This window comes from Pelodiscus sinensis, chromosome 3 (genome assembly GCF_052426305.1).
Source record: "Pelodiscus sinensis isolate ZL-2025 chromosome 3, ASM5242630v1, whole genome shotgun sequence".
In the NCBI taxonomy this organism is placed as follows: domain Eukaryota; kingdom Metazoa; phylum Chordata; order Testudines; family Trionychidae; genus Pelodiscus; species Pelodiscus sinensis.
The window spans coordinates 73,382,294-73,397,185 of record NC_143054.1 but is presented as its reverse complement, the minus strand read 5'-3'; the positions used below and the strand labels follow the sequence as shown (position 1 = coordinate 73,397,185).

General features: G+C 39.1%; 1 protein-coding gene across 2 annotated transcripts in view; it reads left to right on the top strand.

Annotated features, from left to right (window-relative positions):
• Window positions 1-14,892, top strand: part of ASCC3 (activating signal cointegrator 1 complex subunit 3) — a 410,940-nt gene that overhangs the window by 312,622 nt on the left and 83,426 nt on the right. For both annotated transcript variants that reach the window (XM_006118439.3, XM_075923934.2), the window contains exons 30-32: window positions 1,440-1,582; window positions 9,495-9,632; window positions 9,722-9,842. In XM_006118439.3, the coding sequence (XP_006118501.3) occupies window positions 1,440-1,582; window positions 9,495-9,632; window positions 9,722-9,842 (402 nt within the window). The remainder of the gene's footprint in view (window positions 1-1,439; window positions 1,583-9,494; window positions 9,633-9,721; window positions 9,843-14,892) is intronic.

Here is a 14,892-nt window from a genome sequence, read left to right as displayed (position 1 = left end):
TTTTTGTTACATAAGGAATATTTATTATATCAATTAAAAATAACCTCCAAAATAAATTTTGTAATGTGAACTGCTGTTGATCAGGAGGTGACAGTTGTGAGGTGACTTTTTAGCTGTTCTAATTAGCCTTGTGACAGAACCAAAGTATTGATTGTGGACTAGAGACCCATTTTGGCAGTTCATATTATTTACACCTCCACAGGCGTATTGTACAAAAACACTAATGAACAATAAATCTGTCTTGGGCTTTTCAGCCACACCTGTTCCTGAAGCAACAAAAATCCATTAAATGTTGAGCTTTAAAATAAATAGGTCTATTGGCATCTATATTTGTAAGTCATACAAATTATACTATGTATTTATATAACTTTACAATGATATACATAGAGATATGGGTAGTGTAGCGCACTTGTTTTTCATCAATTAAGTATGAATGTGTAGTATTAATTGGTAGACTGGAAACATTATATATGAAATAAATCATACTTAAACATTTCAAATACATATAACATCATAGTAAAAGTAAATGAAGCAATACATACAAGCTGTTTATTTACTTCGAGCAGCTCATGTTATTAGAAGACATATAGCAATTCAATGTATTGAAGACTTATTTCTCCAGCTTGTTTGACAGAGTATTGTCATGGCTGTATCAGTATTTCCATTATTATCCCCATTTCTAAGATCATAAAGAATTGCTGTAATCTGAAAATATTCAAATATAGACAGTGGCTATGTCTTGACTGGCATGATTTGCCGGAAATGCTTTTAATGGAAAACTTTTCCATTAAAAGCATTTTTGGAAAAGAGCATCTAGATTGGCACGGACACTTTTCCGCAAAAGCACTTTTTGCAGAAAAGCGTCCATGGCCAATCTAGACGCACTTTTGTGCAAAAAGGCTCCGATCGCCATTTTTGCGATCTGGGCTTTTTTGCGCAAAACAAATCTCAGCTGTCTACACTGGCCGTTTTGTGCAAAAGGGACTTTTGCCCGAACGGGAGCAGCATAGTTTTTCCACAAAAAGCACTGATTTCTTACAGTAGGAAGTCAGTGCTTTTGCGGAAATTCAAGCAGCCAGTGTAGACAGCTGGCAAGTTTTTCCGGAAAAGCGGCTGATTTTCCGGAAATACTGGCCAGTCTAGACCCAGCCAATATGTTTAAAAAGACATGGTTATTTTAACTATTTAGAACCTGTCATTCAAGTGCAGAGCTAAAGCTCTTTTACCTCACTGTGACTAGGTTTTGTGGCAATTATGGAAAGGTCACTTTCTGGTTTAGAATTCTTGTCAATGCATAAACATAAAATGTAAGTGAAGAATGGATTTAAATCCTTAGCACTTTTAGTTGAAAAGTCTCCGTTGCTAACAATAGCTATTGAATGGGAAATTCTGGTTTCTGACATGGATGGATTCACTCTGAATTTGTCTTTTTATAACAGCTATTAGGAGCCATTCTCCAGCCAAACCTGTTCTTGTGTTTGTGTCATCAAGACGTCAGACTAGACTCACTGCCTTAGAGTTGATTGCTTTCTTGGCCACTGAAGATGATCCAAAGCAATGGCTGAAAATGGATGAAAGAGAGGTACAGTAATATAATGTGTCTTAGTTGTATATGTGTGTTTCATTTTTCAATATCACTCTAAAAGGAAAGTAAACATAACATTAGTGTTTACTTGACCTGTTTTAGGGCCCAATCTAGAAAACAGTTGCACATGTGCCTAACTTTAAGCACGTGCATTTGAGCACCGGGAAAACAGCTGTTTTTCTGAAAAAAACTTCAATTGTGTCCACACTGCAATCACTTTCTTTGGAAAAAAAATCGAAATAACTGAGTGGTTTTTCTGACATTGGTAAACTCTTTCTATGAGGAAGAAGCCTTTTTCCAAAAGAACTCTTTCGGAAAACGGCGTGTGTGGACAGGGAAGAAGGAGTTCTTCCGCAAGAAGAGCAAAGAGGAAAAGGCACAGGTGCTGTGGTGGCCATTCCGCCCATTGTAATCACAGCTTAAATGTGAGATAGCGTCCATTTGGTGTGGACGCTATCTTTCAAAGAAGCAGATCACTTTTTCGATGTGCTATGACAGTGTAGATGCACTCTTTCAGAAGAAGATTTTTTGGAAGATCTCTGTCATGATTATGAGGGTTAGCCAGCAGCCTGGGGATTAAGGGGTTAACTACACCTTGCCAGGTGGAGTGACCACTAGGAATGAAGGTGGGACTTTCAAACTGGGACAAAGGAATTTGGGTCTTTTCCTTTCTCCTTTTGTGTGTCTGGGGAGTCCTCTGCCGCTACAGGGAGGGACAAGCATGTCTCTCTTTCTCTCCTAGAAACAATTCTTCACTTTCTGTAAGTAGGGTAAAGTTTAGGTAGTTTCGTTAGGCTTTATTGTTTTAAGGGTTGAGTATGGGATCTGATATCTGGCACTGCTTAAGAGATGTTTGGCTTTTCTTTTTAACTAAGATCTAGCCCATGGTGTAACTCCTCCATAAGTATATTTTGTTACCTTTCTATCTGATCCTTATGCTTGCAACAGGAATATTGTTGTAATACTAAAAGTTTTCTCTTTTCTTTTTATTAACCTGGCATTGGTTACTTGTGTGTCCTGATTTTTATAATGGGGTGAGATTTCCCAAATGATCTTTCCCCTAATCTCGTTATTAATATTTGGGTGGTGGCAGCGGAAGTTTTAGTCCCAAAATCTAGGTTTTTAAGATTTTGGCGGAAGTTTTATACCAAAGCCTGGTAGATAAGGCTTTGGGGTACACTTGCTGGCCCCCACTTCTGCATTTATTGTGCCAGAGGGAGGAAGGAGCCATGACAATCTCTTCCAGAAGAGCCTGCAATCTAGACATAGCCTAAATTAGATTATATTCATTCCAAGCATATTCTGTGAAATTTAACACTTTGCCATTTACACTATTCTGATTTTTCGTTGAAAAAAAAGTGTGTTTTACACAGTGTTTTAATTAGTATCTTTAGTTATTATCCTTAGTTACATGTACCATTGGACTCCAGCCTCAATCAGTGCACAGTATGGATAGTGATCAGTTAATGAACAGCCATTCAATATTTTGTTGTATCCTCATTGTTCAATGAATGGCCCCATGCCTTAATTACTACACACTATTCAAACCCTGTTCTGAAAACAGGATTATTAATTTTCTCATGGGCTTTTCTATGGCACTTGTCACTATAGCAGCTGAATGCTTCGCAAGCAAACATTAATTTAATTTATCTTCACAACACAGGTATGGGATAAAGGAGTGGTATTATCCCAATTTTACAAATGGGAGCTAAGGCATAGAGAAATTAACATAAAATTGTCAATGAGTTTCTGAGTGCCTACTTTGAGTGCCTAGGAACTGATTTTTTCAGAGTACTTAGCATTGAATAATATTTTTCCTATTCAAAGCCCATTGCCCATTGACTTAAAATTATATCTCTGAGCGCTTAGTACTTCTGCAAATCAGACCCCAGTATGTCAAGGTGGGCACCCAGAAAATGAGGAACACATTAGTTGTGGCACTTGTGAAAATTTAATTTAAGTGACTTACCTTCACATAGGAACTCATTGACAGAGACAGGGATAGAAACTCCAAGGCAGCATTCAACTTCTTTAGTCAGGAGACAATTTTCTGTCTTCCTGAATCCCCTCCCTGCTTCATTCACCACATTTCTTCCAGCTTTTGCAGCAAGAGGCAGACTCCGATTCATTCCCTTGAGGAGGGTCTATGGAAAAGGTAGTATGTTATCATGTAATGAATCGTAATGCAATCCCACAATCAGGGAGAGAGGCAAATTAAGATGCATAATCTAGCAACCTGAATGTTCTTTTAATGTATTTTCGTGTGTAATTTCCCTGGTTTTAAAAAAAACAGATTTCATCATGTGGTATCGTACTGACAGCCACATGCATCATCAGCAGAATTGGAACCTTTAAGTACACACCCCAGACCTCTGCCAATTGAGCCAACAGAATAAATGATAACAATAAAAAACTGACACTTGTGTACACCTTCATTAGGGGGCTTGGATATACACTGGTCCACTGGGTTTCACAGCTATTTGCTGATAGAGGATTGCTGAGATTCAGGAATTTGATTTCCATTTCAGACTATGAAAGAGAGTGTGCTCTAGTTGGCACATAACTTGTGCTTGTTCTACCCAAGTTTGATCCTCTTTTATTTCTCCAACATATCCCTGTCTCAGTACTCCTTCTTCCAACTCCTTGTCCCAGTGTCACTCTCATGGCCTATTCCATTTCCATTCCTCAGGCTTCCCATCCATGTTTTTGTTTCTTTGCCTCACCAGTTAAGTCTTCTTCCAGCACTATCTCTCCCCTTTGTATTCCAAGTCCCAATCTCCAGGCTTATCTTATCGTGATTCCCTCTTCCTGTCTCCTTGCCCAATCTGTCTGTCCCCTCCTTTCCAAGCTGCTAGTTATCCCACACACATACCATTTTCCTTCCCCAATGACTCTGAGAGCCAGACTCTCACAGTCCGACTTCCACTATGCTTCATTTCAGTGATACTAAATCTTCCTTGTTAAAGCTCTGTACAGCTGAGAGGTTGTAGCAGGAGACTGGCCACTCTGCATAGCATCATCCCTGCTGATCCTATGAATACCCAAGTAGGTGTCCAAATGGGTATTAATATTGTTTAAAACCAATATTAACCACCCCAAGATCCCTTTACTTGTTATTGATCCAAGATTTTATTAGAAACAAGAAAAATGCTGCTTGAAAACTTATTACAATTTGATGTAAGAATACTTACTTCATATATTTTGATGTGATGTTGACAATTTGTCTTTTTAATGGTTTTAAAGCTTTAACTTTTTGAGTCAGAGTTGACTGTCATTAAATAATTTTGTATAACACACCCTAATTCCCCACAACTATGAAAACTCAAAATGATAAAATAATGTTTAAAATTCATTTTGCACAACTGTGAACATCTGAATACATTAAAAAAAAAAGAAAAATCCTTTAAAACAAGTTTTTATATTCTTTACCAACATTATTTTTTAAAAATAATTTAAAAATAACTGCCAAGTCTGTTTACATAATGCAAAATGTTGTTTCTGTAGTATCTTCTCTCAAACTAATAGTTTTATTTTCAATGATTTTGGAATTGGTACAAGTAAAGTTTAACAGGAGAGTATTAAGTAGAGGAAATATAAACTATCTATTTATATAAACAGTTGGCATCTTGAAGCTTTACCCTAGACGTTAGTAGTTTTATTTTGCCTTCGGATGGATAGAAAATCGTACTTTACTTTAAAAAATACAACAGCACTCTCAGAAAAACTCCTGGATTCGTGTTGTTTACTGAAGTCATTCATGCTGCTAGGTAAAATCATGGAGGATAGGTTCGTAAATGCCTATTAACCAGGATGGGCTGAGATGGTGTCCCTACCATCTATTTGCCAGAAGCTGGGATTGGGCGACGGGAGGGATCCCTTGATGATTGCCTGTTCCATTCATTCCCTCTGAGATGCCTAGCATTGGCCACTGTGAGAAGTCAGGAAACAGGGCAGATGGACCTTTGGTCTGACCCAGTATGGCCATTTTATGCTACATTAGGGCTAATACTAGGCTCCATTTCCAGTTAATAAACCCCATAAGACTGCTTAAACTGGCTCCCGACCTTACTGACCAGTTGTGGGGTTTTCTTGCCTGGAGTGCAAGAGAGACACTGAGACAGTGTCCATGCCTGTTCCCTAGACAGACACATTGAGAGCTTTATCCCATTACCAGCTGATGCCCCTCAATTTACCTAACAGTGGGTCCACGGAGATTGGCTGCACTAGCTCTGGTTTGTAGCTGTCAGTCAAGAGTGAATTGTTCAAGCTTATGGACCATTCACTCCTTTTAACTACACTAGAAGAGACCCCACCTTTGAGATTTTGAAATGTGCTAGAATCTTAAGGTCCCAATTTACCAAATACAACAGTAGGAGTTGGTGGCACCATAGATTGCTCACTAAGGAGGAGGTGGGATTAGACAACTACCTGGGGGTAGAGGGAAGGTGTGGGAAAGACCAATCTTTTCCCTCTCCTCCAAATTGTCCTCACCTCTGTGGCAGTCTGGCTGTGGAGTGGAGCAGTAAGGCTGTCTCCATACAGCAGAAATTCTTAGAACCAATTTGTACCCCTTAATTTCATATTCCTCTTTTTCTTTTCTCTTATGTTTGTATTGCTTTTTGTCTTAAGGACAAAATAGAAAATTAAAACTAATTAAGAAAGTGGCATGTGTTGTTATTATTGAGCCACATTATAATTAGATAGCATTTTCCCAGCAAAAGAAAGTTAATTTAATATTTTCTATTATTTTATTCTGCCTTCCCTTGCCAGACTTTTGAATTTCTTCATATATTTCATTGTTACGAGGGAACAAACCAACTACCAGTGTACAGCATTTGAACTATAACCACATAGGTTTCTCATAATGTATTCATCGTTCTTATGTATTGTATTTTTAAGAATGTTTAGTGTGAAACCTCTAGATACAGCTAAGTTCCAAATATACCTTCTGTAAATCATGATCTTTCATAAAATTCATATAGAGCCACATCCACTTCCCACTATGGTCAGTAGAAAGACTCCTCCTATTGACTTTGATTGGAATTTAGTCAGGCCCATAACGACCTCTGAATTCCAAAAGAGAGAAACTGGGTGGTGTATATATATTTATTTACTGGGAGTGTGAGACAGATAATTATGTGTATTGTGGGGGCAGTATGTATACATATGTATGAAAAAATATGGGAGAGAGAAAAGGCCATTTGGCTTTTCTGTCTCTCCCGTTTAACTCAAATAACCTTATTTGTGGTGCGGTCCACTGATCTACAGAAAAATCAGTTGGGGGCCACACACAAGTGAGAAGGATGTCAGGGATGGAGATTATTACTTGTTTTTGTTTTGGAATACTAGCACATAAGAATACCTGGGCCAAAATACTAATAAGAGAACTTGATTATGTGTCTTTAGCAGTTATCAAGAATGAGCTCTAAATGTTTCTTTCGTTACTGAAGTGTAACTTCCTTCTACAAGAAGTTGCTTTTATGACACACTTTTGTGTCATAAAAATTAACGTTTAGTTATAACAAGGAGTTGTTTTTATTTCATTTAACATCTGTGGCGGATGTGAAATATGTAATTATTTTTGTAAAAGACTTCATAACTTTCACAATTCTTTTGTTTGGCACATCTTTCTTTTATTGGGCATTTTAGACAATTGATAAGCATTATTCAGTGGCATATGGTCTGAGTCTGACATGCTTTGAAAAGAGTACAGAGTACTAATAATGAGGATTCTGTGAAAATGGGAAAACCAGCACAACAGATATGCTCTGAGAAAGTATGGGTTTTTAGCATCTTGAAACAATATATCACACTCAAAGGGACAGAATTGGGCTGCACAATCTGTTAGCTCATTCTTGTCCAATCTGGTCTCCTCCTTTCTTTTGGAGCCAGTATTGTCATCAACTTGCTGAATTATACTCTGACTGGAATGTATTTCAGGCACAGGGTAATGTATCTACTTAAATGGAATCCTATCTTTCTACAAAAGCTTTTTAAGTATAATAAATTTTAAAATATAAAAAGCAGTTCTATTAACTTAAAGTAAATGGTTCAACAGTTTACATATGTGCAGGAACAGAAAAAATGACTACTTAATAGTTTCAGAGAAATCTAACATGACCAGAGAAAAGTTTATTTCTTCCATTTTATAATCTTTTTTGTAATTAATATTTTGCAATGTTTACACATTCCAGTTCAGTTTCAGAGGTGTTCATTAATAGCGACCTTCTTCATCAAACTACACTCAGGGGAAGAATGGGAGGGGTTCTGTTCATATTTCAAAAACTTAGGAAGCCCAAGTTACCCAGCATGAGCCCAATTCTTCTTTCATTGGAATCCAAAGAAAAAGTCCCCTTGACTTCACCTGGAACAGGTTTGATCCCTAAATTAGTTTAATATTAATGTGTTAATGAGTGTATATGCACATACCATCATTTCAGTCAAATCTTTGTATAGTCATGTTGCTCTATTTATAATGTTCCTTCTATACTTAAATTTAAGAAAAGGGTTACCTTTTTTAAATGGTAAGAAGGATGATTATATTTCTTTTCAAATATATTAATTTTAGTCAAATGTATAATGATGTAAAATCTTTGCATCTAATAGTATGTCATGTTGGTGTTTGCTGTGTAAAAAATACTAAGTTTACCTTATTATCTTATTATATTGTGATCATTTAATACTTATGCAATAAATGGGTATAGGAAAAGGAGTTCTGCTGTGAAATAAATTGTCATCAGACTTTTAAGTCCTCAGTTCTGCCGATGGGTAGAAATACTTTTGTTTATTATATTGATTTATGTAAAAGTAAGGGAGTTCGCTAGAAGTAACTAGGATTCCCTGCTGCTAGAATGACAGGATAGTCCTGCATGCACCAGCTCTCCTGCTAAGGGTTCTTTAGTTTTCCTGTGGTAAATTACACCGCTTTGCAGGTATGACTAACATCACCACAGGACGCTGCTGTAATACAAGTCAGGAGAAGAAGAAAATAACCACTGCAGATTGCAAAAAGCAAGAACAACAACTCTGAATAAATTCTTAGCAGTGTGAATTTGGGATATTTTATGCAGTAGAAGTACATGACCAAAAGGAATAGCACAGGATCTCTGCTTAAAATAGCTAACATTATAAAACTATTATTGCTGAAGAAATATTCTGATTGACTCTAGGCACTGTAATCAACCAATTTAATCCTTGTTTTTTATGGAAGAGAAAGATACCCGGATTCTGTATTAACATGGTAACCTAGTATAGTGTATTTATATTAACTATTAAATATACGTCATTAGACTAATAAAATAAATCAGTCAAAAGCACCTAGGTATCATGAGATAATTGTACGAGTAGCCAAAACTTTAACAGTATTTTAGCAAATGTTGTATTCTTGTTTACTTTCATCAATTCCATAATTGCTAAAGTAACTAAGATACCTTTAAAATTATTTAAAATGCTTTGCTCTGCTTGCCAAGCTAGATTTTCTAAATAGGTAAAAGCATATCAGTATTCTTTAAAGTGTATTTTTATTCTCAGACATTTTTATAACTTATTTTTTAAAAGCAGTATATTTTCTGTCATGTTAGGAGAATCCTGCGGAGCTACAATGTATGCATAATAAATTTGGTTTTAAAAAATTAGATGATGAATACATTATTCAACTAATATGGCTATAAAACGCTATACATTTTAACTATTTCTCTCTTATGTCCTTCATATGTTTCTTGTCTTTTTAGACTATAAACTATTCCGAGCAGGAATTGTTTAACTCTGTGAGCATAGACAGGGTGTAGCACATTGTGGTTTCTGATAGACAACAGATAATTTATTAATAACAAGAACCCTAAAATGTTAAAAACTTCTGAGAAGAATATCTAGTACTATTTAAATCATGTAACCATCCTCTGTGTTACAGATGAATGATGTTATAGTGACAGTAAGAGATTCTAATCTGAAGCTGACTCTGGCCTTTGGAATAGGCATGCACCATGCAGGGCTACATGAAAGAGACAGAAAAACTGTGGAAGAACTGTTTGTAAATTGCAAAATCCAGGTAAATTGTACTTTTAGTAATAGAAAAATGAGATTTAAATGCGGTTTTAAAAGTTGTCTTTGTTACGTTAACCTTTCTTTCTCTCGTAGGTTCTTATTGCCACAAGCACGTTAGCATGGGGTGTAAATTTTCCAGCTCATTTAGTAATTGTTAAAGGAACAGAATTTTACGATGGAAAAACAAGGCGTTATGTGGACTATCCCATTACAGGTATTCATGTAATCTTGCAAATACTTAGTTGCTGGAATGTATTTCAAACATATGCAAATATGAACTATAATAATTTAAAGTTTTAGAAATTGAATCTCATAATAGACACTAGTTCGAATAGATCTATTTATTGTGTTTTTGTTGTTTAAATGTGTCTCATGGAAAAACCTGTTAAGAAGTTTTTAAATATACAGTATTCTCTTTTCCTTGTTTGGAGACCTTTCTTTTGCAAAACTTCTGAGTTGGTATCATCCTACGAGGAGGCTTTTAAAAAAACCCTAAAAGCAAAAGACCATTTGAACATGATCAGTTCGTTTTAAAGGAATGCTGTAAATCATTTTGCCCCATGAATAAATTATATATTCTTTTTTAAAAATGTGAAAAACAAATTATTTCCTTGAGTTTATTTTATTAATATCTAATAGGAAAAAGGTTTTAAACAACCTCTATAGCAGCAGTTCTCTTCCTGCAACCTGTGGGCTTCATGCCCCAGCTCAGCTGTATGCTGAGGGTGAGGCTGGGGTCCACTGTTTCCAGCTGCTTGGCACAGTGGGGCCAAAGCTGGATTGCCACCCAGCAGGCCAGTCCACCCAGTATAGCAGGAGTCCAGGGCTCCTGGCTAGCCTCGTGACCTCCAGGGTCCAGGGCAGCTGCATAGCAGGGGTCCAGGGTGGGCAGAAGTCCAGGGTTGGGAGTCCAGGGTGGCCCCATGGGGTTGGGAAACTGGGATATCTACATAGTGAGAGTCGAAGGTTGGGGCCCTGCAAGCTCCATGGCTGAAGCAATCGGTCCGCCACAAGTGGCAGGTTAGAGGACTCTTGGCCAGCCCACTCCACTAGTTCTAGGATCAGGGGCAGCTGCCAGGCCTCTCAAACTCTAGGGGACCTGGGGCAAGCAAGCAGAGTCTGGGGCCTGAGACTGATATGTGGTGAAGGGCCCAGCCCGCATGGCAAAGATCTGAAATTCTAACTTTATTTCATGTCTGCCTCTAGTCCACCCAAATTTTGATAATTCTCTGGAGTTTCTTAAAATTGTTGCAATATGGTTTAACACTGGAAGGACTTGAAAAATTCAGGCAAGGGTGAACATTCATATGAATGGTACTAAGCTTAGTGAAGAACCAGGTTTCCTGGTCCAATTATTACAAGTTTCCCGGTCCAATGTATCTGTTACATTAAAGAAAGATAATTTGCTTTTAAAGTATCTGATTCTTGGGCAGAAACATGTATTCCTAGGAATTATCTAAATGTAAATTGTAATATAGGTAGAGATTAATAATTTTTCAACCAAACATGTCCCTTTTGATAGAAGACTTTTATTTGAAAACATTAGAACCCAGTATATTCAAGGATGTCCATCTTGCTAATCCATCATACACTTTATTTAATGTCAGTGCTCTACACTCTTACGCAGAAAACTTTGGATCAATTTCTAGGCCAAGTCTCTTGCTTCTAGGCTCTAGAATGACCTGGGAGCATAGCCACAGCAGCATGCTTAGTACTTCTGAGAGTCCATTATATCACTCTTTCTTTGCTGTAACTGTAATATTAACAAACTCTTCATGAGGACAAATCTAGCACTCCTTGGTTGTAAGAATAGTGATACCTGTTTTTATTACTAGTGGCAAAGAATTAGCAGACAAGAACCTAATTTGACTTTCAGATTTCTGGCTGAGCCTGCGAGACTGGAATTTAGGAAAACCCTTTTAAAAAGTAAATAAATTAATTGAAAATATCAAATGGGAATCATTAAGGCACAATAATCACAGAACCCCTCTGTTTTGTTTTGGTTTTTGGGTTTTTTGGGGGGGGGGCGGTTTGGGTAAATCAACTTCTCTCTTAGGGTAGAGATGCACACTTAGGGTATGTCTACACTACCACCTTAGTTCGAACTAGGGTGGTAATGTAGGCAACCGGAGTTGCAAATGAAGCCCATGATTTGAATTTCCCGGGCTTCATTTACATCTTGCCGGGCGCCGCCATTTTTAAATGTCCGCTAGTGCGGACTCTGTGCCGCGCAGCTACACGCGGCACGGACTAGGTAGTTCGGACTAGGCTTCCTATTCCTATTCACAAGGAGTAACAGTAGTTCGGAGTAGGAAGCCTAGTCCGAACTACCTAGTCCGTGCCGCGTGTAGCCGCGTGGTACGGAGTCTGCACTAGCGGACATTTAAAAATGGCGGCGCCCGGCAAGATGCGAATGAAGCCCGGGAAATTCAAATCCCGGGCTTCATTTGCAACTCCAATTGCCTACATTACCACCCTAGTTCGAACTAGGGTGGTAGTATAGATATACCCCTACTTATGTGTGGATTCTCAAATAAGCTTTGGGTATTGTGGGCCTGTTGATTCTTGAAAGCATTTTCAAAGGGAAATGACACATTTTGTATAATAGCGTTTTCCCCGTTTTCATAGATTTAATTTTGCTTTCTGTAATTTAACAGAAAATTCAAATACATGTGGAAGGGGAAATGGCTAGTTGTAAATGGATTGAATTATGTTTTCATGTGGTCTAGTTTGCTGTAGTTGCAGTTTTAACTTTCTATAAAATAGAGTGATGGTATTTGAGAGTCATGGGGAAAAGGAGATTAGTTTTAAGGATCAGCAGTTTGATGAGCAGAGTGTTCTTTGTGTCATTAACACAAATTATTGTACATCCCTGGTTTTGCCTTCAAACAGGGTAGGTTTATACTGCAAAGAAAAACTTGCATCACTGAGTCTCAGAACCCATATCTATTGATTCAGGCTCATGGGGATCAGGCTGCAGGGCTGAAAATAACAGTGTAGGATCAGGTTGGAGCCAGGTTTCTAAGACCCTCCCACCTTACTAGGTTTCAGAGCCCAGATGACTGCACTACTATTTTTAGCCCCACAGCCCAATCCCCATCAGCCCAAATTAGTTGACCTTGATTCTGAGATTTGGCACAGTGGATTTTTTCTTTGCATTGTAGGCATACTCTTATTACCTATGCTGACAAATCATTCTTCTGTCTGCATAGCTCAGGGGTTGGCAATAAATTTTGTAGGGGGGCACTTCACAAAATTTGGTAATGATTCCCGGGCCGGATCCCAAGAAGGGATGGAGCATCAGGTTGAAGGTGTGGGCCTAGGTAGAAGGGGCGATTCCCTTTAGGCACAGCATGCGATGAGGAGAGGTGGGAGAGGAAGTAGTTCTCTCTGGTGCTTCGCGCCCCTGGTGAGGAGACGCTGCACACTCCCCGCCAACTAGTCCCGATTGGCCTGGTGGCAGAGATGGGCCATGGGCTGAATCAGATGGCTTGGCAGCTGAACCTGGCCTGCCAACTGTATCTTGCCCACTCCTGGCATAGCTGCATCTACAGCATGAGCTATGTTGCCTGTGTCCACACTCCTAACCATAATAGTATGCCAGCAAAACTTTGTAGTGTAGACCAAAACCTCTGTTTCACTTTCAGTTCTGCCCTCAAGTATGCCTGTATAATTTCTATTCAAAATATCTTAGGAGCACAGCACAAATTCAGATGCGGTATAAACTGGTTCATCTCCATTAAAATTCCTTGCCTGTACTAGGGCTGAATTTGGTGACTACTGTACAATTGAGGGCAGAATGAGGTCTCTCAAATATTTGCATAAAGGCCAGTAGTTTGAAAATAATAGCACAGCCTACGTCTTTAAGTTCACGTTTGAATTTAAGTATGGTTGGGGAGAATGCAAATCAGAGGGTTTGGGGTGGGCCAATCTCTGATTCACGCCAACTGGCTGAGTCTTGTATTTGACGTTTCAGTAGTTGAATCCAGTAGTTAAGAACAGTTCAGGCAGTGTATAGTCAGAAAAGAAAATGTTGGTTTTGGCTAGCTATACAGTGGATGTTGGCAAAAATCATTTCCTGATGCCTTTTGGTAAATCCATTTCATATGCATTATCGTACACTATTTTAATGCACTATATTCAAATAGCAGGAAATATTTCATCATTCTTCCTTGTATGCATCTATTCATGAATACCATTTGGGATCCATTACTTTTACAGTTGAACATCAGTTTTAGTTTAACAATGAACAAACTGCATCAAGATTATTGTTGTTTATATAGTTCATAGAAAATACAGAACAGAAAACATGAAAAAGTTAAAAGGTAAACAGTAACTCATGCATGAAAATTATTTTCAGGTTTCACTTATAGCATTCATGGGTGTGATGAAATACAACCCAACAAAAAAAAACAGTGCCTGCTTGTGAGAACTCACAATCATAGCTAGTAACCAGGCACAACAGACTCAGACATGAAGAGGCCTACTGAGTGAGATAGGGTGGGGGACCAGGTAACAACAAAGACAGGTGTGTTTGTATAATTTAGTAACTTTCGTACTCAGAGTAGTCACAACTGGGTGCCGGGCCACCACGCTTCTGATCATATGTTTTATAGACATCACTACAAAAGTGGTATTTAAGAAAGGATTTTGGTCTTTTCGTTTGAATGTTACTCTATCCTGCTTGAATTCTTATCATAGAGGGATTGCGAGCCCTATACAGGCAGCCCCGACTTACGCGGATCCGACTTATGTCGGATCCGCACTTACGAACGGGGATTTCTCGCCCCGGAGCTCACAGGCAGCGGTCAGCCACCTCGAGCTCCGGGGCGAGAAAAGCTGCTCCCGGTGCCCCTGGTCTGCTGGGGACCGTATCCAGGAGACCAGGGGCATCGGGAGCAAACCCGCAGCAGTGGCGGGTTCCCGCGCTTCTGAGGCTTTGCCAGAGCAAAGCCTCAGAAGCGGGGGACCCCGCCGCTGCTGCGGGTTCGCTCGCGGTGTCCCTGGTCTGCTGGAGACGGTCTCCAGCAGACCAGGGGCACCGGGAGCAAAGCGGTCCGGCGCCAGAGCAAAGCCTCAGAGGCGAGGCACCCCCCCGCTGCCGCTTTGCTCCCTGTGTCCCTGGTCTGCTGGGGGGGGCGCAGCTAGTGTGGCCTCCTCCCCAGCAGACCAGGCTTTTGTTGTGGACCCTGGGGCAGAGCAGCTGGAGCGCTGCCGGTTGGTCCCGCAGCGCTGCTCTGGGCACTACTGGACCAACCCGGCAG